Source organism: Rhincodon typus, chromosome 15, assembly GCF_021869965.1.
Source record: "Rhincodon typus isolate 14 chromosome 15, sRhiTyp1.1, whole genome shotgun sequence".
NCBI classification, from domain to species: Eukaryota; Metazoa; Chordata; class Chondrichthyes; order Orectolobiformes; family Rhincodontidae; genus Rhincodon; species Rhincodon typus.
In genome coordinates, this window is record NC_063346.1 from 48,706,486 (window position 1) to 48,724,989 (window position 18,504).

An 18,504-nucleotide genomic window follows, 5' to 3' on the forward strand; every position below is an offset into this window, starting at 1 on the left:
CTGCACTAATCCTCCAAAGAGCATCACACCTAGACCCAGCCCCAGCCCCTCAACCCTATCCCTGTAACCCCACATTGCCCATTGCTAATCCACGTAGCCTGCATGTCTCTGGACATTACAGAGCAATTTAGCATGGCCAGTCCAACTAACCTGCACATCTTTGGACTGCGAGAGGAAACCCGAGTACCTGGTGGAAACCCACGCAGACATGGACAGAATGTGTAAACTCCACACAGAGAGTCGCCCAAGGCTGGAATTGAACCCGGTTTCCTGGTGCTGTGAGGCAGCAGTACTAACCACAGTGCCATGCTTAACGTCCTTACGTGACTCAGTATCAAATTTTCTTTGACAGTGGTCTGTTGCAGCACCTGGATTATTTTCTTGTAAAGGCTCTATGCAGATACACATTGTTCTTATGCTGGTGGTGGCACTCATGGGAAGAAAATTTTTGTATTGACATTTTACAATTTCACCCTCTCACATACAATACTCCAGCAGATTAGCTGAGTAGAAATCTCATCCTAGAGGCCAAGGCGAGGTGCAGCTGGATCTTCTGTCCTGAGATGACCTTCTATAGTCCACAGCAGATGACAATCAAAACTCCTGATTCTACACCTAGGGTCCTTGTCTTAATGTTTATCATTCACTCATGGCTGAACTGGCTGGCCAACATTTATTGCTTTTCTCTAGTTGCCCTTGAGAAAGTGGTATACCACCTTCTTAACCCACTGTAGTCCATGTGTGACAGATAGACTTGCAATGTCCTTAGAGAGGGAATTCTAGGATTTTGACCCAGCGACAATGAAGGAACAGATGGAGTAACAGATAGTGAAGGGGACTGTCGGAGAATGCAGCAGAATATAGATAGATTGGAGAGTTGGGCGGAGAAATGGCAGATGGAGTTCAATCCAGGCAAACGTGAGGTGATGCATTTTGGAAGATCCAATTCAAGAGCGAACTATACGGTAAATGGAAAAGCCCTGGGGAAAATTGATGCACAGAGAGATCTGGGCGTTCAGGTCCATTGTACCCTGAAGGTGGCAACACAGGTCGATAGAATGGTCAAGAAGGCATACGGCATACTTTCATTCATCGGACGGCGAATTGAGTACAAGAGTTGGCAGGTCATGTTACAGTTGTATAGGACTTTAGTTCAATCACATTTGGAATACTGAGTTCTGGTCGCCACATTACCAAAAGGATGTGAATGCTTTGGAGAGGGTGCAGAGGAGGTTCACCAGGATGGTGCCTGGTGTGGAGGGCATTAGCTATGAAGAGAGGTTGAGTAGATTAGGATTATTTACATTAGAAAGATGGAGGTTAAGGGGGGACCTGATTGAGGTCTACAAAATCATGAGAGCCATAGACAGGGTGGATAGCAAGAAGCTTTTTCCCCCAGAGTGGGGGACTCAATTACTAGGGGTCACGATTTCAAGGTGAGGGGGGAAAAGTTTAAGGGAGATATGCTTGGAAAGTTCTTTACGCAGAGGGTGGTGGGTGCCTGGAACGCGTTGCCAGCAGAGGTGGTAGAGGCGGGCACGATAGCGTCATTTAAGATGTATCTAGACAGATACATGAATGGGCAAGGAGCAGAGGGATACAGATCCTTGGAAAATAGGCGACAGGTTTAGATAGAGGATCTGGATCGGCACAGGCTTAGAGGGCCGAAGGGCCTGTATCTGTGCTGTAATTTTCTTTGTTCTTTGTTCTTTGAACGGTGATATATTTCCAAGTCAAGATGGCGAGTGGCATTCCCATGTATCTGCTGCGCTTGTCTTTCTAGGCAGGAGCAGTTGTGGATTTGGAAGATGCTGGATCTTTGCTGAATTTCTGCAAGTCACCTTGTAGATGGTACACATTGCTGCTACTGAGCATCGGTGGTGAAGGGAGTGGATGTGGAGCCAATCAAATGGGCTGCTCTGTCCTGGATGGAGTTACACTTCTTGAGTGTTGTTGGGAGCTGCACACATTCAGGCAACTGGAGAGCATTCCATTACACACCTGACTTGTGCATTGTAGATGGAGAATAGGTTTTGAGGAGACAGGAGGCAAGTTACTTGCTGCAGAATTCCTAGCCTCTGACCTGCTCTTGTAGACATTGTATTTAAACAGTGAGTTCTTATTTTGGAAGACATGGGAAATCACTCAGATAAAAGTAATATACTGCAGATGCTGGAAATATGAAACCAACACAGAAAGTGCTGGAGAAACTCAGTGGCTCTGACAGCATCTGTGAAGAGAGAAACAGAGCTGGCATTTCAAGTACATCACTCAACTTAGGAACTGGTGTATTCCAGAGAAGAGTCATATCAGATTCTTGGAAAAGCTCAGCAGGTCTGGCAGCATCTGTGAAGGTAAAAAACAGAGTTAACGTTTCGGGTCCGGTGACCCTTCCTCAGACCTGAAACGTTAACTCTGTTTTTTCCTTCACAGATGCTGCCTGACCTGCTGAGCTTTTCCAGCAACTTTGTTTTTGTTCCTGATTTACAGCATCCACAGTTCTTTTGGTTTTCATATCAGATTCTTGTTTCTCTCCCCACTGAAGCTGCTAGACCTGAATTTCTCCAGCATTTTCTGATTTTATTCATGGAAAATCACTTCCTTGTTATCCACCTGTTACTGAGAGGCATAAAGATTAGGTTTACTCTTCCAATGGAATCTGACTCACCAATACCTACATTTCCACTTTCAATTTTATTGCCACAATTTGCCAGTAGAATTTTAGTTTAGTTATTTCAGTGACTTAGTGAGAATTACAAGATCACACCCATCAGGAGATTCATAACATGTCCTTTGTATATCAGAAGGAGCATACGCAATGGAACATGTAGCTTTCCATTGACATTTCATGGCATTATCCCTAACGTACAAATTAAGGTTCATTAGTTCAAACATTTATGGACCCTGAGCTAGTAACAGTTCATCAATCATTTCAAAGGTTAACCATTAGAGTGTCTGGAGGACTGTTGTGCAGCAGCTAACTGATGTCTTCATGAATCTGCTACAGTCAATTAAAACAAAAAAAAACAAACTCCATAGAGAAGCATTATAAAGGTTGCAGAAGATATGAAACTTGGTAATGATAGACAGGATGGTGAATTGGGCAGAAGCTTGGCAGATGGCATCTAATACTGAGAAGTGTCAAGTGATGTTCTGTGGAAAGAGAGATACGGAAAGGCAGTATATATAAGCAGAGGCACTTTGGTGTCCACATACACAAGTAATTAAAAGGAGACAGGGCAAATCTATAATGTGGTCTCTTTTGGAAGACATGGGAAATCACTCAAATAAAAGCAATATACTGCTCTTTGCGATGATGCAAGATACTTTGATACTATGAAATGGGTTGAAAAAAAATCAGTGTCCATTGCAGCCTTACAGCTACGTTTACACCAAACATTAAGAAAGAAGCGCATTATTTTGAAAAAGTCCATATCTTTCCCCAATTTTACTCTCATTTCCAGTTGCAAATTTATAGCCATTTCTGCAGATGGCCCAGCTCTCCATGATCTGTGCTATTTTTAATGAGTAACTGGGCCTTGCTTAATGAGTAGCCTTCACTTGCTGTTCTTTTAGTCAGTGGGGTGCCGCTGAATAAATATTAAATTGGTCATTTAAAATGATTTCCCAGTGCGATTTCACATCTGCAAAGCCAGAACTCCGGAGGAAATGACTGTGCATTATACAACACAAATGCTGAAGCCATTTCCTTTCCAACACTGAAGACGGAAAGGCACTTATTTAAACAAATAAATGTTGCCCTCTCTTTCTCGCTCTCTTTCTCTTACATACACAGTTGGCTGTTTGACTTATTGGGGTCAGGTTATAGAATAGAGATGATAGGGAGTGCAGCAACAGGAGCAGGGAGAGATTGAGTGGAAACAGGAAGGCAACAAGGCAGAGATGAATGGGCAAGGATTCAGAGTGAGATTAACAGGCAGGTTTGAGCTATATCTATATTATTGCCAAATGCACTCTGAATTGGTCAGGGGCAGGTACAAATTGGAAGCTGACAGGTATAATAGAAAATTATTACAGAGATTTGGGTTACACCAGGTCAGACCTGGGTCACAAACTTTGCTGGTTACAAAATGATCAGGACGGAATCAGCAGGAAGCAAAATAATGGTATTATTCAAAGACCTATTTTGATGCTGCAATGCAATGATGATACAGAGAACATTACAAATGCTAAATGTGTTTGCTCAGATTCAAATAGTGTGAAAGGGGCTGTACTGTTAATAGGAATTCATTACAGAATAACCACAAGTGGAAATTGAATAAAGAGGTGTGTAGACAAATATATGAAACAGTAGGTCTAAAGTAATAGTTTTAAATAGTCAATGACAGACCAGGGTAAGTATGGGGAGTATATTTTTAAATGTGCTTAGCACTGCTTTCTAGATCAGTGAATTTTTTTGTTTTAATCATCGAATCCCTATAGCGCAGATAGAAGCCATTCAGCCCATAGAGTCTGCACCTACCCTCCAAAGAGCATCCCACCCTATCTCTGTAACTATGCATTTACTGTGGCCAATCCACCTCATCTGCACACTTCTGGACTGTGGGAGAAAACTGGAGCACCCGGAGGAAACCCATGCAGACACGAGGAGAATGTTAGTGTGGAGTTTGCACAGAAACCCGTGGCTGGAATCAAACCTGGGCCCCTGGCGCTGTTGCGCAGTAATACTAACTAATGCACCACCTTACCACATTCAGAGGTGTTACGATACACCCCTGGAGCAGGAGGAACCTGAAACTAAGTCTTCTGGCTCAGAGGTAAGGTCACTACCGCCGCACCACAACAGCCTTACATCAGCGCATTACATCGCAATGCCAGCAATTCGAGGTTAGTCATGGCTGACATCAACTCTAGCCTCCCAGCCTGCCTTGATTCCTTGCAATTTGCCTACTGGTGCCACAGGTCCACAGTAGATGCCATTTCCCTAGTCCCACACTCATCCCTGGAACATCTGGAAAATAAGGGTGTCTATGTCAGGCTTCTACTTATTGACTACAGCTCCGCCTTCAACACTATCATCCTAACCAAACTAATCTCCAAACTCTGAGACCTCGGTCCCTGCTCTGGCCCCTGCAACTGGATCCTCAATTTCCCGCCCACACACCGCAGTGAAGATAGACAATAGCACTTCCTCCATGACAATTCTCAACACTGGGGCCCTGTGTGCTCAGTCCCTTACTGTACTCCCTGTACACTCATGACTGTGTGGCCAAACATTTCATCTGAATTCCATCTGCAAGCTTGCCGACGACACCACCATTGTAGGCTGGACCTCAAACAACGACGAGACAGAATACAGGAAAGAGAGAGAGTGCACTTGGTGGCGTGGTGTAAATATAACAATCTCTCCCTCAACGTCAGTAAAACAAAAGGGCTGATCATCGACATCAGGAAGTAAGGAGGACGACTAACCCCCATCTACATCAATGGAGCTGCATTGGGAAATGGCCATGAGCATCAAGTTCCTAGGAGTGACGATAACCAACAATCTATTATAGATCTTCCTCTTTGATATAACGGTCAAGAAGGAATAACAACTCCTCTTCTTCCTCAGGAGGCGAAGTAAATTCCATAAGGACTCTCACCAACTTTTATAGATGCACCACAGAAAGCATTCTATCTGGATGCATTGTGGCTTGGTACAGCAACCGCTCTGCCCAGGACCATAAGATAGTACAGAGAGTCGTGAACACAGCCCAGATCATCGCGCAAGCCAATCTTCCATCCCTTGACTCCATCTATGTTTCTCGCTGCCTTATGAAAGGCAGCCAACATAATCAAAGGCCCTTCTCACCCCTGTTATAATCTCTTCCAACCTCTTCCATCAGGCAGAAGATACAAAAGCTTAAACACATATGAAAACAGATTCAAGAACACCTGCTTCCCCGCTGTTATTAGACTTCTGAATGGATCTCTCAAATTTCATTTCTAATGTTGCTCCTGCTTTTTGTGCACCTTCTATGCAGCTGTAAATTTGTATTCCTCGCTCTGTTCAATCACCTTATGATCTCTGTATGGTATGATCTGCCTGTACTGCACACAAAACAAAATGTTTTCACTGTACCTAGGTACATGTGACAATAATAAATCAAATCAAATCAAAACTTCAACTTCAAACTGCAGATGGTCTGCACATTGGCAAACCCAGCAGAGAAACCTAGCAGAAGCTTCTAACCTGTTGACTGCAGTTTTCATATTAATGGCACGAAAATGCCATTGTGTTAATATATTGATCAATGATCAAGATAAGTCACTCTAGTCATAAAAGAGTCATAACAGCACCTTTGTGGAATTAAGACTTTTTCAACATAGATGCCTGGCACAAATAAAAAATTGATCTTTTACATTCAACCCTCTGACTTCTTAACCAAAACTTTAATTCCCTTGACAAACCCTTGATACATTCAGTTAGAAATGAACTGTAAGAGCAACAAAGATCAGTCTGACATTCAAAGTGCTGAATTCATGCAATTGTTTGTTAATTTGCCCACTCTGATGATAAAATATATTTATTTAATGTTGGATTATTCAAGTGATAACCACATCTGACAACACTCTATTGAGGTCAGTCCTGAAAGAAATATCCACTGGTCTTTGACTGTAAAAGTACTTCACAATTTCCCCCCCTCAAGCCCCTGGTTCAAATTTTAAGTCAATGTTCCCATTATTTTGATCTCCCCCACCAGAAGAATTGGGTATTTACTTTATTAAATCCATATACTGTTTTAAACACCTCAATCAGGTCACCACATCGTCTTCCATCCCAACGATAGACATGGTGCAAGAAAAAGACCATTGCCTCCCAAACTCACAAAATTGAATGAATGAATGAGGATAAAGCAAACTAGCTAGAAATAGGCAAACTGGATAGAAAGACAGACAGAGACGTTAAAAGATAAAAAGCAAAAAAGGAACAGTAGCAAGGATATATCAGAGTTAAAAATTGAGATAAAGTGAGAGAAAGAGGAAAAGAGTAAGGGCATAAATTTTCATCAACCAGTAATAGTTGACAGAAATGACACAGCTAACAGACTAGATTTATTTAGTTTTCAATGAAACATCTAACTGGATAAATTCATTTAAACTAATTGTATAGAATTACATGTTAATACCATCTTCACTGATATTGTGAATAGGTTTGGTATTCATATTAAAGGTTTTAAATCTGTTAATATCTTCCAACTAAATTCATCATTCTGATCTGGTATCCCCATGGCAGAGAGCCTGTCTATCATTGCGAAAATGGTGAACAAGCCTAGAAATTCTAAGTCCCACATTCTGTCATCTACAAATTTCACGGTGGCGGGAACAAGGGTGTGCCGCATCTGATCAGTAGGTGTCTCAGTTCTGTCGTACATTGGTGACCCAGGTGTGTGAAACTAGGCCGGATAGATGATGGTCTCAACTTTGTGGCTTTCTTTGAATAGTCAGGTACCCTTTTAGAGAAAAAGGTATGGCATGTATATTGTGGGCAGCACTGTAGCTCAGTGGTTAGCACTGCTGCCTCACAGTGCCAGAGACCTGTGTTCAATTCTACCCTTGGGCACCTGCCTGTGTGGAGTTTGCACATTCTCCCTGTGTCTGCGTGGGTTTCCTCTGGGTGCTCCGATTTCCTCCCACAGTCCAAAGACGTGCAGGTTAGTTAGCAAGTCATGCTAACTTGCCCCATAGGGATGTGTGGGCTAGGTGGGTTAGTCATGCGAAATGCAGGGTTACAGGGTGGGGAATGGGATACTCTTTGGAGGGTCAGTGTAGACAAGATGGGCTAAATGGTCTGCTTCCTCAGTGTAGAGATTCTAGGCCACCTCTGAGAGGCAAATGCTGTCTGTTGGAACTGATGAAAATATATATGAGTGTGTGTAAAAATTGCATAAACTCATTAACTGTCAATCTCGTTGGATTTGGCAAAAGTAACCAGAAAAGGTATCAAAAGCTACTGTAAAAATGTCATGATGTTTAAACTCCTGCTCCTTGGAAAGACATGTCTGGAGTGTTCAAAAAGCAGTGCTTGCTTTTCACTGTTGACAGAAATCTGTATGATTGATTTCACAACCTTCTATTATCACAGCAGGGTGTCTGCCACTTTGGTTTGATTGACAACTCAACATGGTTAGAGACTATATGAATTCTAAAAGTTGCTAATGTAAGGGACTATGCACTTGAATGAAATGTTTATAGCTATGAGAGATTATGTTGTTGAAGGAAGTTAAATTGTGAATATTTTATTTAATGAAAGTTGTTTTTTTTTAAAATATAGTGAATTCTCATGAACTTTATTTACCTCTGCATAGATCCTGAGGTCTGTCCATTGGTGTATAGTAGGTGAGTTGGCAAGGAAGGTGCAAAGCCAAACAGTGGTAGGTGATAATCATGGATTGACACGAGTTGGCATAAGATCTATTATGCGGTGGACAGAGGTCGTGTGGGATTTACAGGACTATGGATGGTGGGCAGACAAACACAGCTGAAAAATTGTCATTGTGGTGGGAAGGGGATATAGTTGGCATGGAGGTCATGAATTATTGTGGGGGTAGATACAGGGACACAGATTGGCATAGACAGTGTGAGGCACCATGGGACCGTGTCAGGGCATAGGTGGAATGGCTTGGTATGGATTGATCATGGTTATGTGGACAGCTGAGGGGGCTGTGAGGAATAGGCCTGGACAATTGTTTTGTTTTATTGTCTGACAAGAAATTTCAACATACTGTTGAAGTATCAAGGCAGACACCACACACCCAACCTACCTCCACACCCAGCAACGTCCATGTTTGTTCAGGGTTTGCCTGGTCTAACTCCCAGGAGTCTTGTCACCCAATAATGAAAATCCCGACTTCTGGGTCACTTTCCCCGGGATGTGTTTGCGGAGCTGCGAGCTGCCCTAATTCTGTGTTTCCATCACTCATCGGGTATATCACACACAGTTGGACATTCATTTGTGATCTATCCTGAATAAATCCTCAGGAAGATCTTCATCACTGTTAATTTCTACACCACCCTATGGAGGTCACTGATTGTGTAACAGAATCTGCAGTTTCAAGACGTGTATTCATTATTAGTTCAGACCCTACTTGAAAATGAAACTGAATCTTCAGATTTAAGTTGGTTGATAGGTCGATTGCCTTCCCATACATTTTTTTCTTCTCTCTCTTTGTTCTTGTGCAGTACAATGAAATCTCACACCACAGTAGAATGTGTGGAGTAAGGATATAGACAATTATGCGATGGTGATCCTCGCACTACATGGAGCCAGCGCATTTTCTCAACCATGACCACCATTATTCAGTCATTGATACTCACACACAAACCATGCTAACATCATACAGCCAATCTGTAAACTCGAAAGGCTCATGAACATTTTATAACATTGGCGACAAAAACAGAAGTTGCTGGAAAAGCTCAGCAGGTCAGGCACCATCTGTGAAGAAAAAAAAATCAGAGTTAACGTTTCAGGTCCGGTGAACCCTTCCTCAGACATGCTTAGCTTTTCCAGCAACTTCTGTTTTTGTTTCTGATTTACAGCATCCACAGTTCTTTCAGTTTTTATAGCTTTGGCATGTTGCTCAGTCTCAGTTAAGACACAAGGTCAAAGTCAAAGTGGTTTCTCGGATGATACAGTTGTTGGCCGCAACCTGCAATCAGTGCAGCTTTACTGCAGTTAGTGACCCAGGAGGCTTGTCAAACTTTCCGTAGACCTTCACTGCATTTCTTGGTTTTAACAGAGGAAGGATAGCGATAGATCAATTGGGTCAGTGTGCACATATTTCCAAGATAATTTAATTAAGTGCAAACACTTACTATATTAATAGACAGAGAGCTTGTCAACATATAGGAGATGATATTTGGGCAAATAGTTTGATTTACATTCTGCAAGCTTTTCAGCTCTGCGTTCTTCTGGTTCCCCAGTTCACTTTAATTTCCATTAGATCACTCGCCTGAGGAATTTGTAATAATTATTTGTAAAAGTATTTTAATTTATTGAAGTATTATTTAGTTTTACATATTGCTACAGTACTTTTTCCTGACTTGACAAACGAACTCTATACCATTAATAGAGTATCTATCGCCATGGGCATCTTTTTTCTACATTGGACTTTGTTTCAAAAATTAGCATGAGGATTTAGTCATCAAAACTCTTGCCTTTTAAGTGCATGTTCTCGATTTATGAAATGGTGGAGTTAGTAATCAGGTTAGGGTATTGTTATTGATCTGAGTGATATGAAGATATAGAAGAGGGGCAAAGCTCAAACCAAACTTATCCAAGAGCACAGTAGCTTCTCGCTATTGAATAATCTACTGATAAGCAATACTTTAACTTATACATGTGGAATGGTAAAGTTCCTAAATGTTACCAATAATTGTCAGACTGAACTAGGGAGATGTCAGAGTCTGCAAAGAGTAACGAGAAGCAGATGGGACTAATATGCCACCATAAATGGACACAAATAAAAGAGAATTTACGCCCAAACGTATTAAGACAGGACAAATTTTGTCACTGATTTTCTGAAATTTGAAAAGCACTAGAATGTCTCATTGCACTTCAATAAATTTATCCAAATATTTAACTCAAACTATAAAACCTTTGAAACAATTCTTGAAGAACGATTGAAAAATCCCTGCCCAAGAGCCTGGAGTAGATCCTTGCAGAAATCACAGGAGTCTCAGAGATACAGAAAGGAAGCCAATAATATTTCACTGTTAATTCCTGCACAAGCTGCAGTGTCTCTCTGTGGCAAGCTGCTCAACAATTTCATTGAATCTCAATGATTGCAGGATTGTCAGATGGATTGAGAAGCAGCTCCATACATTAACTACATGAAAGGATAACTACATGGCTTCCTGTGAACACTGGATTTTTTGTTCCTGTAGGAAACTAACTGGATAAGTCAAGAAATGAAAGACACAATGCAAGCCTCCCCACTGGAACACAAATAGCATCAGAACTTGAGGGTGGCGCATTGATCGTTCAGTTCATCATGCTCTGTTTTTTTTAGTTTTTAGATTTCTGTACACGAGCGAAGTGGCACTAACAACGGTGAGCAAAACATAGGTGCAATTACAGATACAGGAAGACGGATGGTGGATGCTGGGGAACTAATGACAGGGAGCTCAAAATCAGCAGATGCAACTTCTCCTTCTCATTTTAGTTTCTATTAACATTCACAACAGTTTGAATCCTTTGACCCACAAGATATAAATGAACAGAAACAACAGAAGTATCCATTGTTGCTTATGCTGAACTGAACCAGGTTCCCAAGTGATTCATTCAAAATCAGCTTTTAATAGAAGGAGGGGCTTAATTGTCATAGAGTCATATAGCATGCAAACAGGTTCTTTGGTCCAACCAGTCCACACTGACCATGTTTCCAAATTAAACTAGATCCACCTGCCTGCTCCTGGCCCATATCCCTCCAAACCTTTCCTATTCATGTCCTTATCCATATGTCTTTTAAATGTTGTAACTGTACCCACATCCATCAGTTCCTCTGACAGCTTATTCCACACACTAACCACTGTGTAAATAAAAAAGTTGCCGTCACGTCCTTTTTAAATCTTTCTCCTCTCACTTTAAAAATACGTCCCCTAGTTTTGAACTCCCCCGCCCTAAAGAAAAGACACTCATCATTCACCTTATCTACACCCCTCATGATTTTATAAACCTCGAGAAGGTCAGCCCTCAACCTCCTATGCTCCAGTGAAAAAAGTCCCAATAGTATCTTTGCCCTTTCTTGGGATATGGACATCCCTGGCAAGGCCAATATGAATTTCCCTTCCTTGGTTGCCCTTAAGAAAGTGGTGATGATGCACCTTCTCGAGGTGTTGCAGTCCATGTGACTGTACGTATATCCTCAGTGTCATTCGGTAGAAAGTTCTACGCTTTGCAACGATGAAAGAATGGTAACATTTTTCGAAGTCAGGAAGGCATGAGAGTTGAAAGGGAACTTGTAGGTGGTGGCATTCGCATGTCCCTGCTGCCCTTCTGGGTAGTAGGGCTCGCTAGTTCTGAATCTTTCTTGAAAAATCTGTCAGTTCCCCTACTTCCCCTCATTCAACCTCTGCCAACAACCCCACCTCCTCTTCCTTTCACTACCACCATCCCCTCCCACTCGAACCTCTTTACCACCCCTCCCCCTCAAAAACCAAAACTGGTAAACTCAATGTGTTGCAGTGTTTTAATATAGGCACATGGGAGTATTACCTGTGCAGATATAGAGGGGGTTTCATACTAAAGCCAGTGTCATGGGGAAACATTTTGCTCCTCATTCTCACCACACTAAAAGCAGACGATTCGGTTCAATAAGACAAGAAAACTACCTCTGTTCGATGTACCAGCATCCATTTTCCGTCTTCCTCTTGTTTATAGAATTCTAAATAGGGATCGGATTTTCCAAAAAGATCCTGTAAGAAAATTAAAATAAGACCTATTTAAATGGCAGCAATATTCAAATTATTCTTGGGAGGGTGCCATTCCAGGATTTTTAGATAGTTCGATACTAAAGAAAGACATCTTTCTGTCAAGCGGGGTTACTGCAGATTAAAAGGCCCTTGTAATGCAAGAAGGATTCCAAAATCATATATATCATGTATATGTGTGTACATGTGTGTGTGTGTGTGTGTGTATGCGTGTGTGTGTATGTGATACCGCAGCGAAACACTCACTAATGTTCTTGAATGCTGGTGCCAAGTGTGTGAGCAGCTTGAAAAATGGTATGGCCTGGAAAGAAAATCAAAATGCTCCATACTTAATCCAAATAAATAGCATCCTTTTGCCGTTCCATTCTGTTAGCCAGTCACTTCCAGCCTGTCGATGGCTGGGCCACATTTGTACAAGCTATTAAGGCTGCAGTCCTGGGGTGGAGCTCTCGGAAGAGAGAGGTGGGTGAGATGCAAATGCAGAGCTATGGGCACAGACACACCTAGTTGTGGTTGTTGCGCCAGCCATGCCAACATGCCTCACTGCACAGGCTCCTAAGCATCATGCACCCATCGCTCCCAGCTCCAAGCTGAACCTCCCACTCGGTCCTACATATTGAAATGAGTACCCGCATGAATGTGAACAATCTGCTTTTTCAGCACAGGTTGCAGATATGAAGCAAGGGCATATTCTATAAATAAAAGCACAGAAGCCATTTATGCTTGGGTTTGGGGAGGGGGTATGGAGAAGGTGGGACACCATTTCTTGGTGCCACCACCTCCCCCCCCAACCTAATGAGGAAGTGATGCACATGAGGTTAGTGAGCAGTTTATACAGCTAACAGTTCTGACAGATAATGGAGTCTGAAAAGACAAGGAAAACTGGACAGCCATATTCAGTTTGTCCCAAAGACGTGATTATAACCTGGTTCCAGTTTAATTGGGCTGGGTAACTGTAACTCTCCGAGGGTGGGAAATCATTTCTGAGCAATATAGACCCTTTAGAAGGTGAAAATATTCCATCTATTGAAGCACATACAGTTACGGCAGGACAAGGGGCAATGCACTTGGAGGGGAACTGCCAAAGGGCATTGAGGTGTCAACTACCCCTTGGCTTAGGGGGTAAGAATCATTACTGGACAATGCTCAAGCTGACTATTTGAATAACCGGATTGTTTGCCTCAAAAATAATCTACCAAGTGCCTCTTTCCTGTGAGGTCTGATTTTCAGCCATCTTCAGGTAAGTGCTTGTATGAGTGGGTGAACAACTCCCAAATGCCTATAATTTTACAGTCCAACCCATACACACAAAATAAGGACCTCTTAGAGACACAATGGAAGGAAGAAGGGCAAAACAGCAAGTTAGAAATGTTTCAATTGTTGGGATACTTGACACCCCTCCACACTGCCAGCTCCTCTGAACCCTGTAGAGGCTGGACTGAGGAGGGTGAAGTTGCGTTTGGACAGGCTCTTGAGGTACAAACACACTCAGGGTCTCCTGGGGCTAGGATCTGGACTCTACACAGTGTTAAAGCCTCAGGTTCACATAACATGTCCTTCAGCAGTACTGTTTATGTGTCTATGTAATGCTGCCTGTGAAAGGGGGTTGTGTGCGGTCACTGCCCATAAAGTGTGTCCTCAGATCTTGGTATCTGGTGTCCCAGATGGAAATCCAAATGACCAGAAGGAGGCCAAAAGGTCTCATATCGCTGAAAAATGAATTCCCACCCTCAGAGGACAAAATATTTAGTCCACATGTGGTAGCAGCTACTTCCTGCTCCATTGCACACTTGTTACTTAAAGCCTGATGAAAGGAAACAGATGCGTCTCAGGCTTAGCCTCTTATCCTTGGTGAGCCCCCAGGTATACACATTCCTTCTGGGTAGCTCTCTCTATGAACACCACTGGTGTTAAACTTGCCAACATTCCCACCCAACCCATCTATCAATATCTTCTTCTCCCCACTTTACCCCCTCAGCCCCAGACATAGCTAGTCAACCTGCCAGATCCAGGAGAGCACTGACCTTGCCATCGGAGTGAGTGTTTGCTGAGTGTGAATGATGCCTCCTTCACATACACTTCTACATTACCCCTTCTGCTTTTAGTGATCATTAGTCTCCACTCACTTACAGCCTCCATTCCCAACTCTTATCCCCTCTGCATCCCAGCAATCTGCTTCCAATCTCCACAAATGGTTTCCCCAGAGCAAACAAGCAGACCGGAGATACAGCCTGGTTCAATTTGTGAGCTAGGTATCCTTCTCTATTGGCTAACTGTCCTTGCAGCAGCATTGCAATGAAAGATTCTGATTCAACCTAAACTGCAGCATTGAAGTACAGAGCCGTTTTGTAAATGGATCAGAGATGTGCCAAAAGAGATGTGGTGATGCCAAAGCCTGTGAAAGGGGGTTGTGTCCGGTCACTGCCCATAAAGTGTGCCCTGAGATCTTGGTATTGGATGTCCCAGATGGAAATCCAAATGACCAGAAGGAGGCCAAAAAAAAAGGAACAGGTTTAGGCCATTCGGCCCCTCGAGCCTGTTCTGTCATTCAATAGGATCATGGCTGATCCGATATTCCTCACGCCCACTTTCCTGCCTTTTCCCCATAACGTTTGATTCTCCTAATGATAAAGATCTCGGATAATGATCAAGAGGTGATAATCTCAGCCTTAAATATATACAAGGACTCTGCCCCCATACCTCTTTGTGGCAAGGAGTTCTAAAGAACCACCACCCTCTGAGAGAAAAAAATCCTCCTTATCTCAGTCTGAAATTGGTGCTCCTCTATTCTAAGGCTATGCGTCTGGTCGTACACTCTCCCATGAGGGGAAACATCCTCTCAGCACCTACCCTGTCAAGCCCCTTAAGAATCTTATATGTTTCAATGAGATCACCTGTCATTCTTCTAAAGTCCAGTTAGTAGAGTCCCAACCTGTTTAGTCTTTGTCGCCAAGTTAATCGTTTCATACCAGGGGTCATCTTAGTGAACCTTTTCTGAACTGCTTCTAAAAAGATCTTTCCTTAAATAAGGGGACAAAAACTGCACACAGTACTCCAGATGTGGTCTCACCAACACCTTGTACAGTTGCAGTAAAACTTCCCTACTCTTATACTCCAACCCCCTTAAAATAAGGGCCAACATTCCATTAGACTTCCCGATTGCCTGCTGCACTTGTGTGCTAGCTTTCTGTGTTTCATGTACAAGGATCTCCAAATGCCCTACAATGTTTTGCCCATTTACTTAACCCATCAATATCTCTCTGTAAACTGTCTATATCCATCTCACAATCTGCCTTTCCAGCTAATTTTGTGTCGTCTGCAAATTTGGCTACCATACATTCACTTCATTCATCCAAGCCATGAATTTGTATTGTAAAATGTTACAGTCCCAGCATTGAACCCTCTGGAACTCCACTGGTCAAGGTTCACCAGCCTGAAAAAGATCCCGTTATCCCCACTTGCCAGTTTATGCACATTAGCCAATTTTTCATCCACGCTAATATACCACCTCCAACACTGTGGGCTCTAATCTCATAATTTAACCTATGAATCATTCTGTGGTGATTTGCTGAGAAATTATGCATCAGCAATTGGTATTTAAAAAGGAACTCAGCTGAGTTTTAAAAGGCAGTCTTAGGTCCATGCAGTAGTTACCACAGTCTGTATGAAGCACATAATACCACAGGAATTATTCAAATCTAAAGCGAGCTAAGCATCGAATTGGGAAGCAAGCAATTCATCGCGCTTGGTAGTAATTAAGTTTGAACTTCTGTCTGAGTTTCACTGAAGTATCGTTTCAGAACATTTTTCACTTGATAGTGAGAAAAACAATGGGGTGATTGCAGTCCTTTCTATGTTTCTATCCACCATATCATAGACAAAGGCTTACCTTCTTGTCCAGCTTTCTTCCAGCCATGCTGAGGGTGATTACTCTATTATCGGAGATTTCTTGGGCACTTATCTGTAAAGGCAGGTGAAAATGCATCAACATTTCATTTGGTAAATTTATTCAATCTGTCACTGTCCACATGCCTCCTGTACATTAGGTGGCTGACTTTATAATGCCTTAGAATTTACAGCAGCACAAAATCTACTCAATGAGGAGCCAGCATGGAGTCCAAGTATATAATTCACAAGTTTATTCACTAATTTAGTTGGGTGTTAAGTGATAAGTCAAGCACACTCAGATCAGCTGCATAGTGACAAGAAGAATATAGCATATTCTGGTGTCTCCAATTTTATTTCTTCCTTGCATCAACTCCCAGTTCCAAATAGTAATTCTATCAGAAACTCAATACAATTGATCTGGTCAGAATGGTAAACCAGAATGGTAAAGCTGTCACGTTTTGTTCATTTTATTTTAACAGTTTCTTTTGCTGAAATAGTGGAAGCGTTACAACATGGAGACCATCAGCCGAACCAAAATCAGCCTTTCTATCTCTGTATTCACAACGCAGTAAAATTCAAACATTCAAAGACACACAAAATTGACCTCAATGGCTCCTAACCAGACTTTTGAATCACCAATCCCACACTTTGTGAATACTCAATTCTCGACACAAGTTTGTAACTTAAACAAAAGACTTAGCAATTTATTAACAATAATATAACTTTAGTAGAGCAAAGTTAAACATAGTAATCTAATTGGTCTACGCTATAAACCTCAAAAACCTTTGCTTTCAGATTACTTAAGTGGTTTGCACAGTGCATTGTTCCACAGGTATAAATGATTGTTTCATGGTTGATTTTCAGAAGATTTTGATCAGGGTCACCTTTCCAATTCACTCAGATAAAGGCAGTAATATTTATAACTTAGTTGTCTATTGTGAGCATCTAAGAACTGCCGATGGGAGGCGAGGTAGTGAGCTTTCAAAACTTTAAGCTGTAGCACCAACAGGCAGATTCCTTCTCACAGAAAACACAGTCCAAAACCCAAATCAAACTCCAACAACTCCCTCATAGACTATCTCCTTTATGAGGTCCCAGTTAGCATTCCAAGTCTGCCATCTGTTTGAACATAAGGTCTTTTCTGGAGATGATGGAACCAATTTCCAGGTACTGCCCTCATTAGTAGCCAACTTCTGCTAATTTTTTAAACATAATGCTCTTCTCTGATGATGAACTATCTGCAGAACCTTTTGATCAGGAACGAATCTGCAATTAATTTTCAGACCTGACCTCACAAATAAACAAAAGCTTGTTTGGAAATCACAGAGGGTCAGGCAGCTGGATGACTCTTCATTCAGACTTGAAACGTGAGCTTGCTCTCTCTCCACAGATGCCGCCTGACTCGCTGTGATTTCCAGCATTTTTTGTTGTCAGTACAGATTCCAGCATCTGCAGTAATTTTCTCCTTAAAAGCTTGATTGGTCTGTTTTCCTTTTAACACAAGCTGTTACCCACATTTCAAAAATTATCTAGATCACTGCTCCCAGTTCACAGCTCCAAACCAAAATTGATAAACGAATAAAATAAAAACGATGAAAAATCAGCGACTCTAACAAAAGTTAAAATTAAACTTGACTGTACCATTATTGTTCCTTTTCCAGCAGGTTTCCCATTGGTCAGAACAAGCGGCCTTGTCATCTTCTTACTTGAAACAATCTGCATCATGAATCAAAATTTTACTTTTGTAACTGAAGTTAGCGAAGATTTGGGAGGATTTGGAATAACTCAAGATTGTACGAAAAGAGAGACCCACCACTCCGAGCGTACATGAAAATTCTCCAAGAAAGTCATGCTCATAAAGCTGTTTACTGGATTTGTCTTGGTCAAACAAGGCAAACTTCAGTTTCTGCACTTCTTCAAAATGATAGTCTACCACAAATTTCTTGGCAAATACTGGATTTAGGTTGTTCATGGCTGTTTCTGTTCGGCCAATCTGTCAGAGGAGACAACAGGAAGAGTTTAATTTTAGGCAAATGTCCTAACATGGAAACAAATGGTACACTGGGTATTTATTTCCTAATATAGTATACAGAGGTGTAGATGCTGGGTAACATGCTAAGCTTAATTTTTGTATTGTAGAAGATAGAGATCTGGGATACTGCTCAATCCATTGAGCTCATC

The 18,504-nt window shown here is 41.9% G+C and overlaps 2 protein-coding genes across 2 annotated transcripts in view; both read right to left on the minus strand.

The window, feature by feature from the left end:
* nlrc5 (NLR family, CARD domain containing 5) overlaps window positions 1-18,504 on the minus strand; it is a 318,897-nt gene that overhangs the window by 60,570 nt on the left and 239,823 nt on the right. The window lies entirely within an intron of this gene.
* cpne2 (copine II) overlaps window positions 1-18,504 on the minus strand; it is a 105,332-nt gene that overhangs the window by 50,103 nt on the left and 36,725 nt on the right. The window contains exons 3-6 of the mRNA XM_048605926.1: window positions 18,137-18,316; window positions 17,965-18,039; window positions 16,325-16,396; window positions 12,337-12,420 (exon numbers count right to left, since the gene is read on the minus strand). Coding sequence (XP_048461883.1) covers window positions 12,337-12,420; window positions 16,325-16,396; window positions 17,965-18,039; window positions 18,137-18,316 — 411 coding nt within the window. The remainder of the gene's footprint in view (window positions 1-12,336; window positions 12,421-16,324; window positions 16,397-17,964; window positions 18,040-18,136; window positions 18,317-18,504) is intronic.